Source organism: Dipodomys merriami, unplaced genomic scaffold, assembly GCF_024711535.1.
Source record: "Dipodomys merriami isolate MVZ:Mamm:240054 unplaced genomic scaffold, mDipMer1.0.p SCAF_3, whole genome shotgun sequence".
Lineage (NCBI taxonomy): Eukaryota > Metazoa > Chordata > Mammalia > Rodentia > Heteromyidae > Dipodomys > Dipodomys merriami.
In genome coordinates this window covers 3,694,489-3,717,589 of record NW_027204492.1, presented here as the reverse complement: position 1 = coordinate 3,717,589, position 23,101 = coordinate 3,694,489, and the positions used below count along the sequence as shown (strand labels likewise).

The 23,101-nt window shown below is 40.8% G+C and overlaps 1 protein-coding gene across 3 annotated transcripts in view; it reads left to right on the top strand.

The window, feature by feature from the left end:
* The window catches only part of Mtm1 (myotubularin 1), a 90,926-nt gene that overhangs the window by 29,906 nt on the left and 37,919 nt on the right, over positions 1 to 23,101 (top strand). For 2 of the 3 annotated variants that reach the window (XM_070039594.1, XM_070039593.1), the window contains exons 4-6: positions 1,649 to 1,743; positions 11,817 to 11,927; positions 15,182 to 15,283. In XM_070039594.1, the coding sequence (XP_069895695.1) occupies positions 1,649 to 1,743; positions 11,817 to 11,927; positions 15,182 to 15,283 (308 nt within the window). The remainder of the gene's footprint in view (positions 1 to 1,648; positions 1,744 to 11,816; positions 11,928 to 15,181; positions 15,284 to 23,101) is intronic. The other variant, XM_070039595.1, reaches the window with a different exon arrangement.

Genomic DNA, 23,101 nt, shown 5'->3' with positions numbered 1-23,101 from the left:
ACAGGCATGTATGTTTAGAAGCCTTAACCCAAGCAAAAACCGGTTGCATGCCTTTCCTGATCAATGAGTTCTTTATAAGAGCTTTGTGCTCATAGATAATGATGTTCTTGTCTTTGCACCAAGACTGATTTAGTAAAACATGGGTTATCTCTTTAAAAAGTCTCTTACTGTGACATATACCTACATGGTTTAATGTTCTGAGAACACAATGATATTAGTTTCTATAGCATATGCTTCAAAACGATAAAGTTAAAAGCTTAAGCAGTCTTCTCTTTGAGATAATAGGAGACCACATTGGTTGAAAATAGATTTCACTTACCAAGAAATAGAAGTCGGTTATATCGAGGTAACATTTTGATGTGTTACTTTTTCATGATAAGTGTGTATTAGGAGGAAGACGTTGACTTTGGAAGGGACAAGTCTTTCATGGCTTAGAATACAGAGGCATCTGTCAGCTCTGAGCAACATGCTAATGTCGTAGGCATCCAAATTTCGCATTATAGTCAGCACCTTCCTCTCCTGGGAACCAATAGTTTACCACTGAAACCACGGTTTAGTCAATTTATTGACTTAAGGTCCAGGATTTTACCTTAAATGGCTAAATCACAGTGATAACTAGATAAAGACTCTAAAATGAAGGTACCTTTGTGAATTAGTAAGCCATGCACTGAAGAACCATGGGAAATGATTCTTTGTCTGCAGACTTTCACATATAATTCTGGTTTTGAAACTAAAACACGTCTATCTCAATTTCTGGATAAGGGCAAAGATGTTTTCCTTTTGGTAGTGTTCATATATGACACCTGGTCCTGGATATCAGTGCCCAAACCTTAACCAAGATAGTTACTAATGGAATTGGTATGAAGTAGCCTTCCTTGGTGATTTTCTTTTTGGAACTGAGGAAAAATGGATTTCAAAATGATTTGGGAAAATTAAAGGTGAATACATTCAAGGAGATCCTTGAAAGATAAACAGAAAGATGTATTTATCAACTTCTGAGTTAGTCTCTCATGTTTGTTTATACTAAAGATGGCCTTTTCTCTTTGAAATAAATCTAGCTAAACTCTTCTCCAGACCATTAAAAGAGGTAGTATGTGTCGATTCCTAATTCTGGCATTAATTTACTAAAGACATCGTGAAAGCTGGATGTAGTGTTACCAGTATTTCGGAGGCTGAGGCAGGAGGATACAAGTTCAAGGCCAGCCATGTCTGAAAAACAAAACCAAATTGTGATATTTGTGTAGTTGGGGTTTGCAAACTTCAATCCCTCAACCTAGTTCATGAGACTGCCCTATGTGAATTGCCATCATCCAGTTGAAGTAGCTCAAAAACTCACTTTTGTAGCCATCTGAGGATAATGGCAGAAGTACCCTCATTCACTTTTGTTCTCCAGCTCTTGGTTCTTTGCCCCAGGTAGTGGCAGTATTGTGGGCAAATTGACAGAATTTGACATGGCCCCGGTAGTTTCCTACTTCCCAGACTCAACCTAGCCTGGTAATGTGGAAGCATTGCCAAAGCTTGCTTTCAACCTTTTCAGTGATGTTATTACAGATATTCTTAGCCAATAGTTTATATTAAATTAGTGCCATTTGTTGTGTATCTTGGTATATATTTCCATTATTTTAGGGTCCTTTTTTTATCTCACTAGACAAAGAAGTTATTTACATATGTCCTTTCAATGGCCCCATTAAGGGAAGAGTTTACATCACAAATTATCGTCTTTATTTAAGAAGTTTGGAAACGGTAAGTAGAATATAAGTCCATAAAGATGACCCTAACTGTTAAAGATAATGCTAAGCTGTTTTCTCTGCTACCTTGCAAGATTGTGGATCAGATTAACCTGGGGGATATATTTGCTTCTCAACTCTTCATTTTTTGCTTATGCAAAACTCCTTTAACACTAACACCTGTTTTAGGTAGGAAATAGAATACATTGAAAAACAAGTTTGAAATCAGGATAGTACAAGGAGAGGCTGGTAGTTATAGGCCTTCGGTAGTGTGGAAAAGTTAGTTTTGTGCAAAATATTGGCTCATAACAACAAGCACAAATAAGAACCACTTAGGCAGCTCAGCATACAGTACAGACACCCCAAATCTACTGCATCAGTTTTTAAAACATCACAGTGGTTAAGACCCAGTATTTTAGAACTTTCTAGGTGTCTAGCTAGAAAGCACCATCCAGCATTGGGAGACTAGGATGACTGAGATATGGCTTATTGCCACTCTTTTCAACACTTGGCCATGACATATTTGTCTCCACATTTCAAGGAATGTTCCTTTGATGGAACATTGACCTGAAGCAGGAGGACAAAGAAAACAAGTAGAACTTTAGGCAGAGGGAGAATGGACTAAATGGGAATAGGCAACCCACAGTATGTGGAAGAATTGTAGCCAATTAGGGGACATATACACAGGAGATTTGGTACTGTTGGGGAGAACTGGCTTATAGTGAGCCATTTCTTTAGCATAGTTCTAATCTACAGTAGTTTGCAGCTTTTGATCTTCTTCTTTGGTTATAATTCTGAAAAATGCTATTACTCCTGTTACCTTAGCCATGGGAGCCACTGTCCTGATGCCTCCTGTAGCATCTGCATATAAGGATGCGGGTGTAGATCAGGCCACAGAGGCCTGAGATTGGACATTTCATTTACGTGAATCAATTTAGTCTTCTAAAATTGGAGATGTATGCATGTTCTGGATGTGCTAGTTTTCCAGAATGGAAAACAAGATTCTGGAAATTAAAAGCAGTGAACTGAATGCCAACCTTGGCAACAACTGGTAAAAATTCTACAGTTGATCATTTTCTAGTTTATCACCTTAGTCACTTGACCACAACTACTGCTTATAGTTGACCATTTTAAACATATGATTTAAGTACCTAGGAAAGAGAGAAACCATTGGGAGTGTTATCGACGTATTGTTTTTATGGAATCAAGATATACAACACTCCCTGACACATGGGTTGAATGGTGTTAGTACCTGCCAGTTGGGGTGTAGTCTTTATATCAAAGACTTAACACTAGCTCAGAAGGGGGTTCACTAACATTTTGCTATGCAAGGCCTTTCATCCCTAGAGTTCATAATGCAATGCATGGCCACTGTGTGAGAAACAGCAGACTAGCCAATGTGTTAGATGACAGAGTTTGGGTCTGCCATCATCTTAACTGGGCTATATGACTGGGGCAAAGCTAATCATATAAAATTTAGCATAGATTACATTCACTTAGTAAAAACCAGTGGAATTAATATAGGATGAAAGATACTAGTCTTACGTGGAATCCAGGCTGTTTTGAATCAGCATTTGGATAAGACTGATTAAGAAGTTAATGTGTCTGTGAAAGGAATTCACAGAAGTATAATATGATGACCAGACTAAAGAACTGAAGTGTTGGCTTCAAATCTGAGTGCCACATTTTAAGAGGGACATTGACTCTGACATTGAGAAAGAGCAGAGAAAAAGAAGCAGGTAAATGAATGGACTGAGATATGAGCAATGATGGAAATAAATGTTTATCTGCCTTAGAAGACTAAAGGGAACTAGGTGTTGGTGGCTCATGCCTATAATCTTAGCTACTTAAGAGGCTGAGATCTGAAGATCATGGTTAGAAGCCAGCCCAGGTAGACAAATCCAAGAGATTCTTATCTCCAATTAACCACCAAAACAAAAAGTCTGAAGTGGAGTGGTGGCTCAAGTGATAGAGTGTCAGCCTTGAGCAGAAAAACTAAGAGAGAGTTTCCAGGCCCTTTGTTCAAGCCCTAGGAACAGTGCGCGCGTGCGCGCGCGCGCACACACACACACACACACACACACACAAACACACGAATTTTTTTAAAAAACAAAACAGCTTAGGCTATAGCCAAAAACTTCCTATAAAGAATGCTGTTTAAATGATTATTCAAGAGCCTCAAAACAATCATCGTAGTGTTTTATTGCTGAAAGTCGTACACATGGGCATTGTGAATCTTACTGAAAAATACAAAAAAAAAGTCTATTTGATAAAGAGCTGTGCCATCTCAGGGGCATTTGAAGTGCACATCTGTTTCAGGTATGTAATCACTGCCGTGGGAATGAGTAGTCCAGATGTGTGCAATGTGATTTGGGGTGGAAGTCGAGGAACAGTGGGCAAATCCTTAGATTCCTAAGGTGCTGTCCTCACAATTGCACTCCTTAAAGCCAGGCTGCAGCTGGCTTCTCGGTTCCAAACTGTCATTGGCTCTCTGTTGCCTATTCAGCTTTGTATGGTATAAAAGCCTTCCAATGTCTCTAGCCCAACTCACTTCTCTCCTCCCCAACACACTGTGCTCTCACCCTCTCAAAAGCTGTTCTTTGTCTTTCCAAACCTACCTTAAAAGCCATGTCCTCTTTGGAGTCTTCCCTCAGCCTTTTGGATCCCTGAATGCGTGTTCAGTTTTTCTCTGAGTACTTGTGACTATTCCTGATTTTATTCTTTTCTGGTTCATCTTGTTTGCTGTTTAATCTGTCACTAATGTTGTGTCAGCTCTTAGAATGAAGCCTGGTGCATTGAAGATAACCAGCCAGCAGCACTGAATGAATGAATTCTGTCTTTGCTTGCTGCTATGTCTGAGGTCTTAACAGATGTTGAGTCCTTTTCATCGCCCCCCAAAATAGTTAACATACCCAGACAAGCACTTAGTGAATGACTTCAGAAGAGGACAGGATACTGTGTTCTTGGTGTTGCTTAGAGAGGGCAAAGAGTGAGGCCTAAGCCTCTGTGTTTTGACCAATATAGACCCTACAAAATCGTGGCATCTCCGGTTCCAGCATTGCTTGTAGTGCTCAGAATACCACAGCTGCCACTTGACCTTGAGGGTGCTAAGGAGCCTGGGTGGGCATTAATAATGTGAACATAGCAGGGGCTCCTGTAGGTACTTGATTCCCTTTAATGTGGGGCAGTCCTGAAGGAAGAACACTTCCACAGTCCCATCCAGCATTGCTTTGGACCCAGTAATGAAGGGAGAAACACAGCCCTAGAGGGTTTCCATCTCTTCATGACACTGTCCATACCACGCTACTGAGCTGGCTGACTGCCTTTCAGAAACTGCATCATTAGGAATAGAGAGAATGGTGGAGACAGAAAAAGCTGAGGTTGGAGAAAGCAGCCTCAAGAGCTCCACAAGCACAGGTGAGCAGTCTGTGTTTCATGGAAAATGAGCCATGCATTTCTGAGAGTATGCTGGCTACAGTGAGGATGGTAGATCAAGGAGAGGGGAAACTGGAGGCCCACTAGGAGATGATTTAGTTTTCCAGGTAAGCAAGAAGAGCCTAACACAGTTGAGGAGGAGATGAGAAAGAGGAAATCCCCATGGGAGCCTCCCAAGGGATTGAGTGGCTGTTTAAGGGAGTTGCAGGAGAGTCAAGACCAGTTCCTATAATTTTTCTTTGCTTGAGTGATCAGAGCTGCTTCTATTCATCAAAATATCTAGAAGTATGTTGAAGAAATGAACTTTGAACTGTACAACTCCTGGGTAAAAATGTCTTTGGCTTGGTTGAACATGCAGGCTGTGGGTAGAAGTCAGGAGGGAAAAAGAATCTCAGGAAGGAAAGGAGAGGCCCATGGTGGGCAAACGAGCAAGAATTAGTAAGGATTTCTTGGTGTCTGCAGGTGGTCCTGGCAAGGAACACGTTCTGTGAGAGAGGAGGCTGATCAGTCCATCTCCTGCTCTTCCTTTTACCCTGTCTTCACTGTGAAGTTTCTGTTGCTTCCAGATGTCAGCTCTGTTTTCCATACTTCCCTTGGCTTCATCTAACTGCTGTGACCATCAGTTCTCTGAAGAGAGTATCCTTTGTGGACCAAGCTCTTTAGGGTTCCTTGAACCATTTTCCATAACTTTCATTGGAGCCTGGCAATTGATGGGCATGCAAAGGCATTCTCTACCCAGGTCTTGGGTAGAGACCCTGGTATTGGCCTTTTTTGTGTCTGCTGGTCCCGGGTTTGAATTCAGGGCCTGGCACTGTCCCTGAACTTTTTTGCTCAAGGCTAGCATTCTACATCTTGAGTCACAACTCTACTTCTACATTTTTTGGTAGTTAATTAGAGATAAGAGTCTCATGGGTTTTCCTGCTTAGACAGGCTTTGAACAGTGATCCTCAGGTCTCAACCTCCTGAGGACTCAGGATTACAGTTGTGAGCCACTAGCACTTGGATGGACTTTCTTTTACATCCCTTGACTTCTTACGTAGCACTACAGACTTAGGCAAAACAAATTATTCAACTCTTTATTTCTCACTCAATTTCTTCACTTGGTGTTCTTATTTCTCCTCCTAGGGACACTTTTCATAACTGTCTTCCTTGTAGTTGCCCATCCTTTCAGTCTTGCTGCCCTACTCTCTGTGGCCAGCATTGATCCTAAACCATTACAGTCTTCACATTGGCTTTCCTGCCTTCAGCCTCTCCCCAGCCCTCTAGACATACCTGCAGTCTCTCAGTCCTTTCCTTGTGGACTCTCTATGTCTTTACAGATGCCCCTGCCAGATGTGCAGATTCATGACTGGTTCTCCCAGCATGCCTCTCTCCCTCTCTCCTACATATCTATGACACACTGACTCCTGTGAGTGGCTCTCACTTTCTCATAAGCCAGCCCTGTGCTTTCCTGCCTCTCAGCCATTTTCTTCATCTAAAACTCATGTTTATCCCCACCCCATCCCTACCATTGATTCTCACCCTCTTTAAACATTATTTTGAAATATTTATAATAGATTATTTATCTAGATCCACTGCCAGCTAAGTAAACACTGTTCCCTCCTCCCCCTTTACACCAGGAATAATTGCTACTGTAAACAGGAGAATTAGTGCTAGTTTAAGACTGCTGGCAATATGATAAATATATTGGATAGTTTCCTTTTCTTGTGTGCTGACGCTGGGGCTTGAACTCAGGGCCAAAGTGCTGTTCCATAACTTTTTTGCTCAAGTCATTGATGCTCTCCCACTTGAGGCACAACTCCACTTCTGGCTTTTTGCTGGTTAGTTGTAGATGAGATTTTCACAGACTTTTCTGTCCAGGCTGGCTTCGAACCATGATCCTCAAGTCCTGTTCTGTTCTGTGCACTGGAAACCCAGAGGACAGCAAAGCACACAGATTCCATTGTCCTAGTCCTCCACAGAATTGCCCTTACTGAGTAAAAGTTAATGTGATATGCTGTTCCATGGAAGGTCAACAAAAGAACCATAGAGCTGAATAGTATCCAAGAATGTTTGGTTAACACTGCCTAAAAAACTAAATCACTAGTCAGGCATGGTGGGCCACAGCTGTAATCCCAGCACTAAGGATCTCTCTCACCATGAGCCTAGCCCTGCTGTCCTCCCCAGAGAACCCCAGGGAGCTTCATGCCACTTTTCTTCAAGGGCCTGGTGCCCAGTAAAATTCCCCATATTTAGTATATGTGTGTGAGAGAGACAGAGTAAGGATATTGTTTGTACTTGTTTATCATATTTCTGTTTCAGGTAGTTTAGATACTTAGAGGCATAGAATTTGGAGTTAGAAAAGACCTTTGAGACTCTTTCAATATTTAATGATATTCAGCTAATGATGACTCAGGTTTCCAAAGATTGGGCTAATTTTCCTGCTCCTGGGTCTTCCTGTTTGGCCTGCTGACATATCAGATCTAGAACATGTCATTCAGGAAGAACATGACAGGTAGCTTCATTAGACTGTGAGTTCCTTTGCTCAGGAGTGGCTGGTTCTCCTTACTGGCCCTTTCTTGGCCAGACAGAATGGTCCGACTTACAAAATTTCTTCTATATAGAAGCGGGGAACAGCAATTCTCCTGAGCTTTTAAAAAACAAAACCCCAAAACTTGTTTCTGTATAGATATTAGCACACCAGACTTTTTAAAAATAGCATTCAGTCTATGCATTTTATGTGTAAGGTTGACATGCTTACAGTCCACAAACACACATAAATCTTAGTGTGACCTAAGCATAAGGGTATACTGCCTTATAGTATTTTTTTAATAACTAGACTGTAGTAAGAAGTAAAGGCATTATAACATCTAGTTACATATGTACAATGTTCTTAAGTAGTGTTTTGGGGGCATTTTGATTTTAGCCATATTGTGAAATGTCTTATCCCATAATAGTAGCTAAACTGCCTCTTTTCTAGGTACAGTCAGAAATATGTATCAGGTGCTTGCTAGAGCCTACTGATTCATTTTATATACAGAGCATAATTTCTTTCTGCAAGCACTAAGATATTCTTTGACATCATGGTGATAATAATAACTTGCATTGTTTTTTGCCTATCCTTGCCAGGAATCATGCCAGGTACTTTAAATCCATTAGCTCTAATCATCCCTACTTTGCAAGTAAATGTGGCCAAGAGATAGTACTAACTTGCCAAAGTCGTCCAGCTAATAAATATCAAAACTCAGATTTAAGCCAGTTTGGTCTACTTTCAAAGTTTGTGTCCTTTTTTTTCTTCATAATAACTATACTTAAACTTTTTGACTTTTTTTTTTGTCTGTTGTGGGGGCTGAACTCTGGGCCTGGGTGCTGTCCCTCAGCTCTTCAGCTCAAGGCTAGCGCTCCACCACTTGAACCACAGCGCCACTTCTGGCTTTTTTCTGCTTATGTGGTACTGAGGAATCAAACCCAGGGTCTCATGCATGCGAGGCAAGCACTCTACCACTGAGCCAACTTCTCAGCCCAAAACTTTTTGACTTTTAATTTTGACATAATTACAAACTCACAGTAACTTGAGTAAATAGTACAGAAAGGTCTTATGTATCTATCACCCATCTCCTCCCAATAACTACATTGCTTTATGAGAATGAGGAAGTTAGCTGGGCACTGTGCGTCGCCCCTGTCATCCTAGCTAGAAGATTGAGAATGGGCCAGCCTGGGTACAAAGTATTTTACAATTTTGTCATTTTCCAGAGTATTAAATAGCCTCATGTGGTGTAGCATGCTGGTAATCCTAGCGCTTAGAGGCTGAGGTGAGAGGATTGTGAGTTTAAAGCCAGTCTAGATGACATAGTAAGTTCCAAGAAGCCTGGGGGTACGTAATGAGACCCTCTGCCAAAGAACCAACCAATCAGATGTGTGCAGTGGATCACTCCTATAATCCTAGCTACTTAAAAGCAGAGATGAGTAAGATCATAGTTTGAAGCCAACCTAGGCAAAATGTTACAGAGACACCCATCTCAACTGATCAGCTATGTGGTATTAGATGCGTGGCATTCCTGCTACATGGAGGCATAGTTAGCATGGGTCCAGATAGACCTGGATAAAAGTACAACACCCTATTCTCCAAATAACTAAAGCAAAAAGGGTTGAACCATAGTTCAAGTAAGCACAGGGCTCTTGAGTTGAAACCCCAGTATGACCCCCTAAAGAAGCAGTTTGTAAAAAAAAAAAAAACCAAAACTAGGCACAATGACACCATTTGTTTACTACTCAGAAACATAAAAGAACAGACTCAAGAAGCTAAGTGAGCGACTGGAAGTGTGCTGAAGTGGTAGAGCACCTGCCTAGCAAACACAAATCCCCAGAACAACAACAACAAAAAACCCTAAAACAAGCAAAATAAACTAACCAACCAATCAAAAAAATGAATGTTATATAGGTAGGATCCTACAGCATGTGACATTTGCAATTGACTATTTATTGAAGTTCTTCCAGGCAGCAAATATCCTTAATCCCTTCATTTTTGTTGCTGAGTGCTGTTCATTGGTATGGATATACTACAGTCTTACAGGTTCTTCAATTTCTTGATAGCCCTTAAGGTGTGTGTGTGTGTGTGTGTGTGTGTGTGTGTGTGTGTGTGTGTGTGTGTGTGTGTGTGTGTGTGTGTGTGTGTGTGTGTGTGTGTGTGTGTGTGTGTGTGTGTGTGTGTGTGTGTGTGTGTGTGTGTGTGTGTGTGTGTGTGTAATGAAGAAATGGATAATAGTTTCTTTTGTTTTTGTGCCTTGCCTACAGTCATTTTTGCTTTAGTTATATTTGAAACAGGGATTCAGGGTCCTGGATTGTGATACTTCAGTTTTTATACTTCCCATCATAGCTGGGACAACAGACACATACCATCTGTTGAGATGGGGAAATCTCATAAAATGTTTTGCTCTGATTGGCCTGGAACTACAGTCCTCCAAATCTACAAACTCAAATGACCATACCCAGGTATTGATTGATATTGGGGTCTTAAACTTTGGACTGAGCTGGCTTTGAACCATAAGCCTCCCAATATTCACCTCCTGAATAGCCTGGATTATTATGGGGCTCTAGCTAGGAAATACTTTACTGTCTAAGAGGAAATGTTCAAAGAAAAAATATTCAATCACCTTTGAAAACTTTTTATTCTTTGTTGTTGTTGGTGGTGGTGGTGGTGGTTGTGGGGTTTGACTTCAGGGCCCTGGGCACTGTCCCTGAGCTTCTTTGTGCTCAAGGCTAGTGCTCTACCACTTGAGCCATGGCACTACTTCTGGTTTTTAAGTGGTTAATTAGAGATAAGAGTCTCATGGGGACTTTTCTGCCCAGGCTGGCTTCAAACCTCGATTCTCAGACCTCAGCCTCCTGAGAAGCTAGGATTACAGGCATGAGCCACCAGTGCTCAGCTTAAAATGTTTTATTCTTCATTGTCAAAAGTTATCTAGCATTTAATAGTTTGGTTTAAAAATCATGTAGCCCTTCATATCTCCTTTCATATAGATATATATTTTAGGTTATTGTAGTTGATGTATATTTTGCATGTTGCTTTTTTCTACTTGAGCTTATTTTTCCAGACAAGTCTTCATGCGCATATGTTTGTACTCGTGTTGAGTGCTAGCTGTAAATTGGTAGACTGAAGCATTGGGCCAAAGGGCTGAAAGAGTGAAACTATTTTCATGGCTCTTTTAGTGTGTTCCCATTGCCTTGAAATCTTGGACTCACCCTTTATTTGCTAAACATATTACGGAAGCTTTTTAAAACCTTGGTTACCTCTGGAGGAAATAGAGATTCTTCACCTTTCACCTGGAAGGACTGAGAAATAAATGAGAGCCTGCATGTAAAACCTCTGTGGCAGGAGGTGTTCACACCGGCAAGGTGTTCATATTTGGCAGCTGCAGTGATTATGGGATGGTTCCATCATGGCAGTAGTCTCCTGGACCATTTTGAAGCCAGCCTTGGCTAGCAAGCTCTGAGGAAACATTGCTGTGTATTTAGGCCTTTCTGCTATGGGATATGCACCCCAGCCTGGGACAACAGAGAAATACACACACGTCATCTTCTTCTAACAAAGCAGAGAGAAGCAAATGATGTAACAGAACTGTGACTCAGTACTGTGCAATTTCAGAGGAAGTAATTAATTTTGCTTTATCTGATTGGGAAACAAGGCTGCATTAGATTTGGTGCTTGCTGAGCCCTGGCTATAGCTGTGGGGAGAATTTTGGTAGTTAGAAAAGACAGGTTATTCTAAGCAAAAGTAGTACATTGAGCAAAACAAATAACCTGATTATAGATGAAGTGTTTGAAGGAATGAGGAAGGAACTCATTTAGCTAGAAGGCAGATCATTGTGGAAGACAGGCTATAGAAACAGGCTCTGAGTGGCTTCTTGGGGCCTTGAAGTGATCTTCCTAGTTTTCTAGTTTCATTTTCTGGGGAAATGCACAATGACAAGTGTTTGAGGATGCCTTTTGGTTACATACTAGACCGTCTACATGATTGCTTATATTTGTGTGGTCTCACCAGCATATATTTGTTCATAAAAGTGGTAAAAGGGCCAAGGTTAAAAAAAAAACAAAAGCAATGACTATTTTCACATGTTTTTGATGTTTACATGATACTGAGAGAAATACTGACCTTTGTATTTTTGTCCATTACAGGATTCTGCTCTCATACTTGATGTTCCTCTGGGTGTGATCTCAAGAATTGAAAAAATGGGAGGCGCGTCAAGTAGAGGAGAAAATGCCTATGGTCTAGATATTACTTGTAAAGTAAGAGATTCAGTATTTTCCTGCACAAACCAAAAGGCACTTACATGTGAAATGATATTAGAAAGCTTATATGGGCTCAGAAAGTCTAGGTTATCTTGTTCATCTAAGGTCCTAGAAAATAACAATAATAATATTTATAGTACTACTAATAAAAAAAGAAATGGATCTTCCCTTATGATTTGGGATTTTCAAAGGTGCCTGGGGAGAAAGTTGTCATATAATGGAGCCACTGTGGTCACCGAATATGAGAATTCAGAGAACTGATCAGTTATTTTTCAGACATATTGGTCTACTATTTTGTATGGGGATGATGAATGGGAAAAAATGTAAGGAATAGTTGTTATAGTAACTGTTTATTGGGCATCTGTGTCTATCTAGATACATGAGAGATGCTTTGCACTTGGTCCTCTGCACCATCCTGAAAGTTGGACATATTAGAGGTGGGGAGCCTAGGTTGCAAGACTCAGGTAGCTTTTCCAGGATGACTTCACCAGTGGCAAGGCCAGATCTATATACAGTGGCATAAGCATTTCCTAAACAATAGAATAAGCTGTTGCATAAGGAAACCTGCTTTCCAGATACAGGTGTCAGAAGACTATCCCTATACCAAAATGCCCAATTCTAGAAAGAGCTAGAAGGGATTCAGAGCTCATGTTGGGACACTTTTGAAAAAATATAGAGCTGAATTTTCCCATTGTTCTTCCCTCTTCAGCATCTTTTGGCTTTTGTTCTAATCTGAGCAACATTCACATGGTGGTTGTTAATCCCAGAGGACCTTTTCCAGCAACAGCAACGTAAATTCTTACCCTGTAGGTCCCATACCTGCCCCCGGTGCCCATTTAGTGTTTGCTTCTTTTTGAAGAGCAAAATCATACTGCCTTCTCTTTTTTTCCTCCTTCTCACTCACATTTACTCTATTTAAAGACAGTGTGGTATTTTGAAGTTGGAAGTGATAATGTGTTTTCCCTTAGAAATGGTGTCTCAGTAAGTCAGCTTTGAGCATCACCATAGGACCTGCCTAGTTGATAAGTAAGTGAGACTCTGACCACAAGACCCTTGTGCCACAAGATCTTCCCCAAGTGCCCTTCCATGATGACTCAGAAAACCAGATGCAACTTACCTGTTAGTGTGTGCTCCCTTTTCTGTTACAGATTTAGTGATCTGCCACCTCTGAGTCATTTGCTTTTTCTGCTTCGATTTTTCTTGTTGGCAAGGAAAAGATGATTCTTTTCTGTCTTTAATTGCATCTGAATCGGATGGTACAAAGTTTCTTGCATCACTTGTGCTTTGGCACATGAAAAATACTTGTCTAAATCACTGAGCAGAAAAATTATTTATTGGAGATAGTCTTAATTTCTGGCCATCTAGTTAAGGGAATGATTTTGCCAAGCTACCACTGACCCATGGCTGGTAGGAGGAAGCTTTCTCACAGGTCTGAAGCTGTCTAATACTGTGCCAGTGGCTGCTTGCAAACCATTTTTAACATATCTCTTGCTATTGAAATTATTTTTTCCCTTTATCTGACTATTGGTTTGCATCATTAACCAACAGCTGACATCCCAGTTTCTTGGGACATGATGCAAATTGGTTGTTGGACTTGGTTCAGTTACTTGCTTTTAGAAATGAAAGCCTGGGTGGGAGGCATAGTTCAATAGTAGAACACTTGCATAACATATGTGAGACCTTGGCTTCCATTCTCAGCCTCACAAATCAAAAGTGCAAGCCTGTGCACAATTCTGGAGCAGGCTAGACCCAACAGATGCATCTAATCTCAGGTCATTCATTAGCAGTCTCAGAACCTAGTCCATACTTCCTTTACCTTTTGTGATACCTTGATAATGCAAAGCCTTTGCTACTCCTTGAGACTGAAGAATTAAGATGACAACTTTAAAAACACCTTGAAAAATATGAGTATTCGGATATCCAGAAGGGCTCATTCCTGAGATAGCCCAGGGTCTAGCCCATTGCTTATTTTTGTGAGGTGAGAATTGAAATTGTGATAGAGTCTGATGTGCTTTCACAGGCTTGTTTTAAGAGGCAATCTAAAAATAACCCTATCTTCGAGCCTTGAAACTAAAACTATTATATTATTATATCTAATACAAATCAGCATTTACAGGAACTTTTCCCATTTGGATTTTGTTTAAAGGCTTTCTTGTCACTGGATGATGGTAGCTCATGCCTGTAATCTTAGCTACTCAGGAGGCAGAGATCTGAGCATCCAGTTTGAAGCCAGCCTGGGCAGAAAAGTCCATGGGATCCTTATCTTCAGTTAACCAGCAAACGCCAGCAGTTCGAGGTAGAGGACCAGCCTGGAGCAAAAAAGCCAAGAGGGTGTTTGAGGCCCTGAGTTGAAGCTCCAGTACCAGTACATACCCCCGCCCCCAGACACACACACCCCTTTCTTGTCTATTAGTCTTGGAAACGACCTTAAACTCTGGGTTTGTGCTGTGCATTAATTTACAGTTCCTGGAAATAAACTTATTACTAATATTGGTTAATTAAAAGTGGTTTTTATAAAACTGTGAACATAAAGTTGGATAGTAAAAATATACTTACATGACTAATATGAAAGGTTAAAATGCCAGTCATTGAAGATGAGAATGCTTGTATTTTAATGATATGTTTAACAATGTTGAGATTAGAGATTATATTTGATAGCAGGTCCCCTAAAGCATTTTATTGTGGAAATACTGTTTGATAATTAACCTACCTTGAAAACAAGTGAATACAGACTTAGTAAATGATGTACATGGCAAGGTTGGATTTTTCTTTTCTTTCTATCAAATAATTTCAGTGTTAATGGCTTTGTGTTAGTGGCCTTGTCTTATCATTTACTACCATGTCTATAATGGGAGTATTTTCAGGTGTTCTTCAACCTAGCATTTCAAAATACCATATAAAGGGGCTGGGAAGGTGGCTCAGTGGTAGAACGCTTGCCTTGCATGCATGAGGCCCTGAGTTCGATTCCTCAGCACCACATAAGCAAAAAGAAAAGAGCCGGAAGTGGCTCTGTGGCTCAAGTAGTAGAGCGCTAGCCTTGAGCTGAAGAGCTGAGGGACCGCGCCCAGGCCCGGAATTCAGGCCCCACAACTGGACCCAAAATACCATATAAAGCAAAGTCATTTTCTTAGTAGTCTAGTTTAATTGCCCTTTTAGGTAAGTGAGCCTTCTTCCTTAATCAAACAGATGAATTCTTGTTAATTATCACTTTATTTGAACACTGAACTGTCCAATTTCTGCTTTGTCTCTAGGATCTGAGAAACCTGAGGTTTGCACTGAAACAGGAAGGCCACAGCAGAAGAGATATGTTTGAGAGCCTCATGAAATATGCCTTTCCTCTGGCCCACAGTCTGGTAAATTCTAGGACTTTTCTAAGCGTCAGAAGTGTAAAAACTGTGTTTGGGGTGGGCTTCTCTTTCCTTCACTCACAGCTCTGCATTTCCCTATGCGATGTGTATGGGGGGGGAATCTTATTAATATCTGATGTAATAATTCCAAGAGGCAGTAGACTTTTCCTGTTAGTCTTAGTCAGATCAGGAGGCAGGTAGGAGCCCCAAAGCCTGAGAACATTACACGGGGTGACATGTGTTTTCTGTCCCTGAGTGTGCCCTTTAGAACATCTGTCCTAGTGAGGAGATGGGATGTCTTGGTGCAGTCCTCTGGGGTCTCCTCCCAAGGTTCATGGTCTTCACTTTGGCACTGAGTGCTGCATAGCAGGCCTTTGTGGCTCCAGTTATAAATGGGACAGATCCTCTGAACGTAAATACCATTTGAGCAAATACATTTTAAAAATGCAAATATATTGTACATGTATGGCAGGCAGAAGATTCATAGGACAGATTTATTTGATTAAAAATGAGGTTTCAGTTACCATTTGATAGCATGTAATATATATTTGCATATTGGGTTAGGCACTAAATTACTTAGAATATATGACTTAGTCCAAGTAATGATTTGGTTTTATATATAATAACATTTCCTTTCTTTTCACCAAACTGCTAGAGTAAGTTCACTTGGACTCTATGCCTAAACCAGACCATTCCATGAATGTCACTGTTTAATCTTCATATTCTTCCTTGGTCTTGTCTTCCTTTATCCAGCTGTGCTTTGCTTGCATCTTCTTACCATTTTCCTCCCTCTCTGGTTGAATCTCAGACTTAGAGGTGAAAGCCTGCTAAGGAGAGATAAAAGAGATAATTCTGTATAGCATGTACACACGCACACGCGCGCACACACACACAACACTTGTTTTATTATTTAACCTTCGAGTTAGCATACATTTGTAATATGAGGGGGTTCCATTTTGATATTTCCATACATGCATACAGTGAGTGAACTTACTAGAAATTCAACTCTTCTACCATATTCCCATTCCCGCCCCCTTTATCAAACATAACATCCTCTGTCCCCTTAATCTCTCAATATCCCATCTCACTGGTCCTCCTTTAGACAGTCCCCCTTTTACATTCATGTTCCATTACCATTACTGTTGCCACCACCACCACCATCACCATCATCATCATCGTTATCCACAAATGAGAGAAAACATATGACATTTGGCTTTTCGAGCTGGGCTTATCTGGCCCAGCGTGAATATCTCTAGCTCAATTCACTTACCAGCAAATGGCATGATTCCATTTTTCTTTATGGCTGAGTAATTGTCCATGCTGTGTATATGTGTGTATGTGTGTGTTATCATAAAGTCTTTATTTATTCATCAGTTGTACAATTTGGCTGATTCCAGTTTGACTGCTATGAACAGAGTTGTAATAAGCATGGCTATACAAATATCTTTCCTACAAATTAATTTATATTCCTTTGGGAGGCCTAAACTTGCTATGACAGAGTTGTATGGTAGAACTAGTTTTAGTTTTTTTGAGGAGCCTTCATGCTGCTTTCCATAGTGGTTGCACTTGCTGGTTTACATTTTCACCAATAAGTGTATGAAATCTCCATTTTCCCACCATTTTGACTAAGATGAGCCAATGATTTATCACTTAAGCCAACTCCCAGCCTGCTTATTTGCCAATTATTTTGGAGATGGAAATCAGCAAACTTTTCTGCCTGCTGATCTCAAGCCATGATCCTTCAGATCTCAGTCTCTCGTGTAGCTAGAATAACAGTTATGAGCCATAGGCATTGGCTTTTTACTGTAGTTTTGATTTGCATTTTATTTATGGCAAAGGATATTGAACATTGTTTCATGTATTTATTAGCCATTTGTATTTCTCCTTGTGAAAACTGTCTGTTCAATTCATTTGCCCATTTGTTAACCAGATTGTTTGTTCTTTCGCTGCTTTTTTTTTTTTTAGCTCTTTGTATATTCTGGATATTAATCTTTTCTCCATTGAATAACTGGATCTTTTCTTCCATTCTATGGGTTCTCTCTTGATTCTGGTAATTATTTATTTTGCTGTGCAGAAGCCTTTTAATTCAATGCAGTCCCATTTGTCTATTCTTGCTCTTCATTTTTTTCTGGGAAGTTGGAAAGAATCCAAATTATTCAGAAAATAATTACCTATGCCTATATATTTCACAGTTTTCTCTGTGTTTTCCTGTGTAGTTTCAATGTTTCAGATTTTACATTAAGATCTTTGATCAATTGGAATTAACTTGTGTGTATGTGTGTGTGGCAATGTGCCAGTAATGAGGCTTGAACTCAGGGCCTAGGAGTTGTCTTTTAGATTTTTTTTTGCTCAAGACTGGTCCTCTACCACTTGAACTACAGCTTCACTTGTGCTTTTTCTGCCAGGCAGGGCTGACTTTGAACTATGATCCTCAGCTCTCAGCCCTCTGACTAGCTAGGGTTATAGGTTTGAGCCACTGGTGCCCTCTTGAAAGTCTTTTGTTTTTTGAGACTCCATTACCACTGTCTTTTCTTTCAGAATAAACATTTTTTCAGTGTTTCACTCTCGCCCTTCTTCTCTTCTCATTACCGAGTTGGCCTCTGTGGTTTATGTTATTGTCTTAACTGAAGGTATCACTGCGATGTAAATAGGTGACTTTTAAACCTAGCCTTGATATTGCCTTTGGATGAGCATAACTGGTGTAATCTCCCTTCTTCTGGGGGTCCATATGAATCACAAGCTAACTTCTTGCAGTTCGTGAAGTCTACTGTCTGCCCTCTGTGTCCTGCAGTCTTGGGGATAAGTGATCTGAAGTCACTTGTTTTTATTCTTCTGTCCTGCCTCCCATAGGAGTGTCAGTTCCAAGTCCTATGGGTCTAATTTTGAGTAACTCAACTATTTCTCCCTAATTCTACTTGTGCTTCCTAGTTTAAGCCAGGCTTCCAAACTGGCTCCCTCTTCTTTCAGTTCCTTACCCTTCTGACTCATCCTATACAACGTCGCTAGTATGTGGCTTTTGTGGCTTTTTTAAAAAAAATTTCTTTTTGTTGTAAGAGGAGTTACATGGCTTTTGTTTTTATTTTAAATGTAATCATGTCACCGTGTCACCTCCCAAAAAAACTTCTTAGACAGTCTTCATGGCTCCACCCTTCCCCCACTGTAAGCATGTAGGGCTGCCCAGCACTCCTCTGACCTGCAGAGTCCCTTCTCAGATTGGACTTTGCTATCACCATTCCCCACAGCCTGTATGTCTCCATAATGCCCATCGTGCACATGTTGATGTTTCAATGTCTTGCTCAATCTGAGGCTCTTTCCATGCCATGTGTGAACCCCTAGAGAGAGTTCATCTCCTATCTAGGTTTTAGACTCTTCAGGTGCCTCTGTTGGAACTCACCTTGTCATGGAATAGCTGTATGGTAACTGTCTATTGCCAGTAATCCCTCCTACCTCTATGCAAGATTGACTCCTTCATGGGAGGGTTTTTGTAGTTTGGCTTTAGAATGCTTGAGATCAAAGCAAGAGCCTGCCTTCCACATGGTAGATGAGCAAGGACTCTAGCATTGAACTACATGCCAACCTCTGCATGACAGTTTTATAATGACAGGGGTTTTTTTTGTTTGCTTGTTTGTTTTTCGGTTGGTTGTGGGGCTTGAATTCTGGGCCTGGGCACTGTCCCTCAGCTCTTCAGCTCAAGGTTAGCACTCTACCACTTGAGCCACAGTGCTACTTCTGGTTTAATGAGGGTTAATTGAAGATAAGAGTTTCAGGGGGACTTTCCTGCCTGGGCTGGTTTTAAACCGTGATCCTCAGATCTCAGCCTCCTGAGTAGCTAGGATTACAGGCGTGACCCACCGGCGCCCAGCTGACTGTTTTAATGTGTGTGTGTACATGTGTTGCTCCTGGGGCTTGAACTCAGGGCTTGGACACTGGCCCTGAGCTTTTGTGCTCAAGGCTAGTGTTCTTCCACTTGAGCCATAGCTCCACTTTTAGTTCTTTGGTAGTTAATTGAAGATAAGAGTCTCACGGACTTTTCTGCCTTGGCTAGCTTTGACCTGTGACCCTCAGATCACAACTTACTGCATAGCTAGGATTACAGGCTTGAGCCACTGCCATCTGATTCTAATGACAAGTTCTTGGTTGAACTCAGTTTTAGTCAAAAATGATGGAAAAATCAGTACATAGAAACAAACGGGATGAATGTTTCTGAATATTATGCATCTAGTATCAGAACATAGAGTTCTGTATTGCTAGAGTGTAGTCATCACAAAGGGCTTGGCTTTTAAAGGTTGTAGTACATGGCTATATATTTTATTTATCTGTGTTGGCAGTCCTCACTTCCTCCTTAAAGATACCAACATGTCACACATCCAAGAGTAGGAACATATGAACTGAATAGCTCATATAAAGTTTTTGAAAAATTGCCTTATCTCTGTTTTAACTATTGAAAGTCATCCTCTAAAAAAAATATTTAAATCAGTCACCAAAACAATACATTATGCACGTAATTGGTAACCAGGCACAGCTGTAATCCTAGCTACTCAGGAAGCTGAAATCTGAAGATCAGGGTTTGAAGCCAGCCCAAGCAGGAAAAGCCTTGAGACTCTTATCTCCAGCTAACCAGCAAAAAGCCAGAAGTAGTAAAAAAAAAAAAAAAAGCCAAGAGTGAGGTTCTGAGTTCAAGCTCCAGTACCAGCATGAAACAAACAACCCCCCAAAAAAAATAGATCCACTACTGACACTGCTTTTAAAATGCTAGTTCCAGAGATGCAAGTCAGCATGTGCAACTGTTTTCTAAATTGTGCTCATTTCAGAGTCCAGTGTTGGGTGATGTCAGGGAGCAATGAGGGAAGCTAAAGAGAGTGCTACAGGATGCATACTACCCAGCCAAATGCAGGAAGCAACAGTCCAGCGGAAGTATACAGGGCTCCAGAATATGATCATTTACATTCAGTGGTGCAAGAAAAATGTAAAGACAGTCCCCTGGTATCTCATAGGAAGAAAATGGGAAGAGGCCCTATGGAGTTGATCATTGTTAGTCTTGGGCCTGGAAGGACAGACATAATTTCCAGTGGGAAAAGAAGGTGGAGGAAGTGGAACTCAAGGCAGAAATAAGACCTAGCCCTCAACCCAACAAGAAAGCTGGCGGGATTGCAGGGTGCTTAAGATCATGAACAGCAGTGTTTGGCAGTAGTAGGCAAGGAGATTTAGGGTCATCTGATGGAGGGCCTTTTTGGGGGAGGGGACTTGAACCTCAGGAAGAAACAAAGACCTACTAAAGGATCTGAGGTAAGTGATAGGGATGATAGAGTTGAGGCCAACACCATACAAAACAGATAGAAAGAGAGAGCTAAGCCAAGGAGATGTGTGGCAGATGCAGGTAAGTTCTTAACTGGGACATGGGTAGAAAAGGAGTTGAGGTTACACAGGCTTGAGTAGCAGCTTGCTCAGAGAGGGCATGGAAGAGTATGAATTTGCAAAGTTCTCAGGTTTGGGGCCTGAGTGTCTTGGTGAGAATAGGGTAACATTAAAAGAGAAAGCAGAGGGGTTTAGGGGAAGAAAACATGGTCAAAGAGAGGAGAAAAGAGAAGGAGCTTTCTTTCGCTATCTGTATATTTTCAGTGCTTAATGCAGTGTTTGGTGTAAGTTTGTTGAGCTTTTGCCAGCCAGGAAAACAACATAAGGGTGGAAAAGACAGAAACCAGTTTGTTTCGTTAGGGAAGTAGGTGGTTAAACAGAAAAAAGGAAAGGGAATAGAAATGTAGGGTTAGCAATCATAGCTGAGGAAGAAGTTTTTCTCCCTTAGCATGTAAGAAAGGTGAATGAACATATTTGTAGAGAGAAGGGGGGAAGCTCTGCCTCTTTTCAATGCAAAAGGGAGAAGGGATCATTTCTAGAACAGGATCCTTGAGAAGGCAAATGGATTGGTGGGGCACCAGGCCCTCCGTGGAAAGCAGTTTTGGAAAGAAAGGACGATTCCTCAGAGACAGAGGGGGAAGAAAAGTTTCCAAGCTACCCCAGTGGGGACTATGAGCGTGTGCCAAAAAGGTGTTTCCTGGGAGCACAATCCAAGGCTGATCACATCGAACAATACAAAGGCCCCTGCTTGAAAAACATCACTGTTAATATTAGAAACTTGCAGCAGCTGCCCAGGATCTTGGTGATCTTTATCAGTATTTAGAGTCCCAAGGGAACTTGCTGCTGGCTTCATGAACTCGGCCCCAAGGCCAGGAGAGCTGGGTGGCAAGGCCAGCTGTGCGTGAGTAGAGTGTGGGTGGGCTTTTCTTATTTCGGTTCACCCCTTTGGCTCTCTTGCCTCCCACCCCATTAGAATTTTCAACACTCAATGTGTGGACTTCAGCTTTGAATTGACCTTCAGCTGTTTAGCAACACCAAGGCCATCACAAGCCATTAACTTATTCTTTCTGTATTTGTCAACCCAGTGCGGTGTGCATGGTTCATAAGTAACAATTTCTTTTTCAGCCAGAACATTTCTTCTCTTGTTTTATCTTTGCTTTCTGAACACTAGAAATTGGACTTAATGCTCATAAATTACACCCAACTCAATAGTAATGTTAAGTAAATGCTACATTTCCCAGCAGTGTCACAATCCTTTTGGATATTACAGCAATCTTTTAAAGGCAGAAATCAAAACTATACATGATGTGAATAGGGCCTGATAGCGCTGCAGAAAATAGTTTGTTGAGGTGACATTTTCAGTAGGAAAGCTCTTTAATTGATTTCATTTATTGCTTGTTCCTTTTCTGTCCAGGTGGCATTATCAGAGAGATCATATAAATTATATTAAACTATAAGTCCCAACTTATTAGTGAGTCATAAAATCAGTGAACATATGTGCAACCAGTTCTTTAAATGGAATACACTAGGAAATAGGATTAATATAACACATAATAAGAACCATTTTATGAAACATGTCTTTGTGTGTGTGTGTGTGTGTGTGTGTATGTTGTGTACATATCCTGGGTCCTAGTATTAAAGTGTACTACTTACATGTAATCATGGGCCATAGACCAGAGCGCACGTGTGTGTGTATGTGTGTGTGTGTGTGTGTGTGTGTGTGGTGCGCACATGTCCTGGGTCCTAGTATTAAGGTGTACTACTTACATGTAATCATGGGCCATAGACCAGAAAGTTTGGACTACACTATTTAATAGAATATGTGGCATAAAATAGATTTTAAATTAATATCAACATTAATAAACATGACAATATTTATAGTTACAACCATGCATGGATTTTCTTGATTTTTTATTGTGCTGGAGCTAGGACTTGAACTCAAGGTCTGGGCACTGTCCCTGAGTGTTTTCACTCAAGGCTAGTACTCTACCACTTGAGCCACAGCTTTTGGGGTAGTTAATTGGAGTTGAGCCTCCCAAGACTTCCCTGTTCAGGCTGGCTTTGAAACTCAAATCTCAGGTCTGAGTCTCCTGAGTAGCTAAGATTATAAGCATGAGCCACCAACAGCCTTGGCTGATATTTATTTATTTATTTATTTATTTATTTATTTATTTATTTATTTATTTATTTATTTTTGTTGGTTGTGGGGCTTGAACTCTGGGCCTGGGCGCTGTCCCTCAGCTCTTCAGCTCAAGGCTAGCACTCTACCATTTAAGGCATAGTCCCACTTCCAGTTTTCTAGTGGTTTATTGGAGATAAGAGTCTTATGGACTTTCTTGCCTGGGCTGGCTTTGAACCATGAGCCTCAGATTTCAGCCTCCTGAGTAGCTAGGATTACAGGCGTGAGCCGCTAGCGCCTGGCTTTTTTAAAAATATTTTAAAGGAAAGTTTTGTGTTACGAGTAATTTC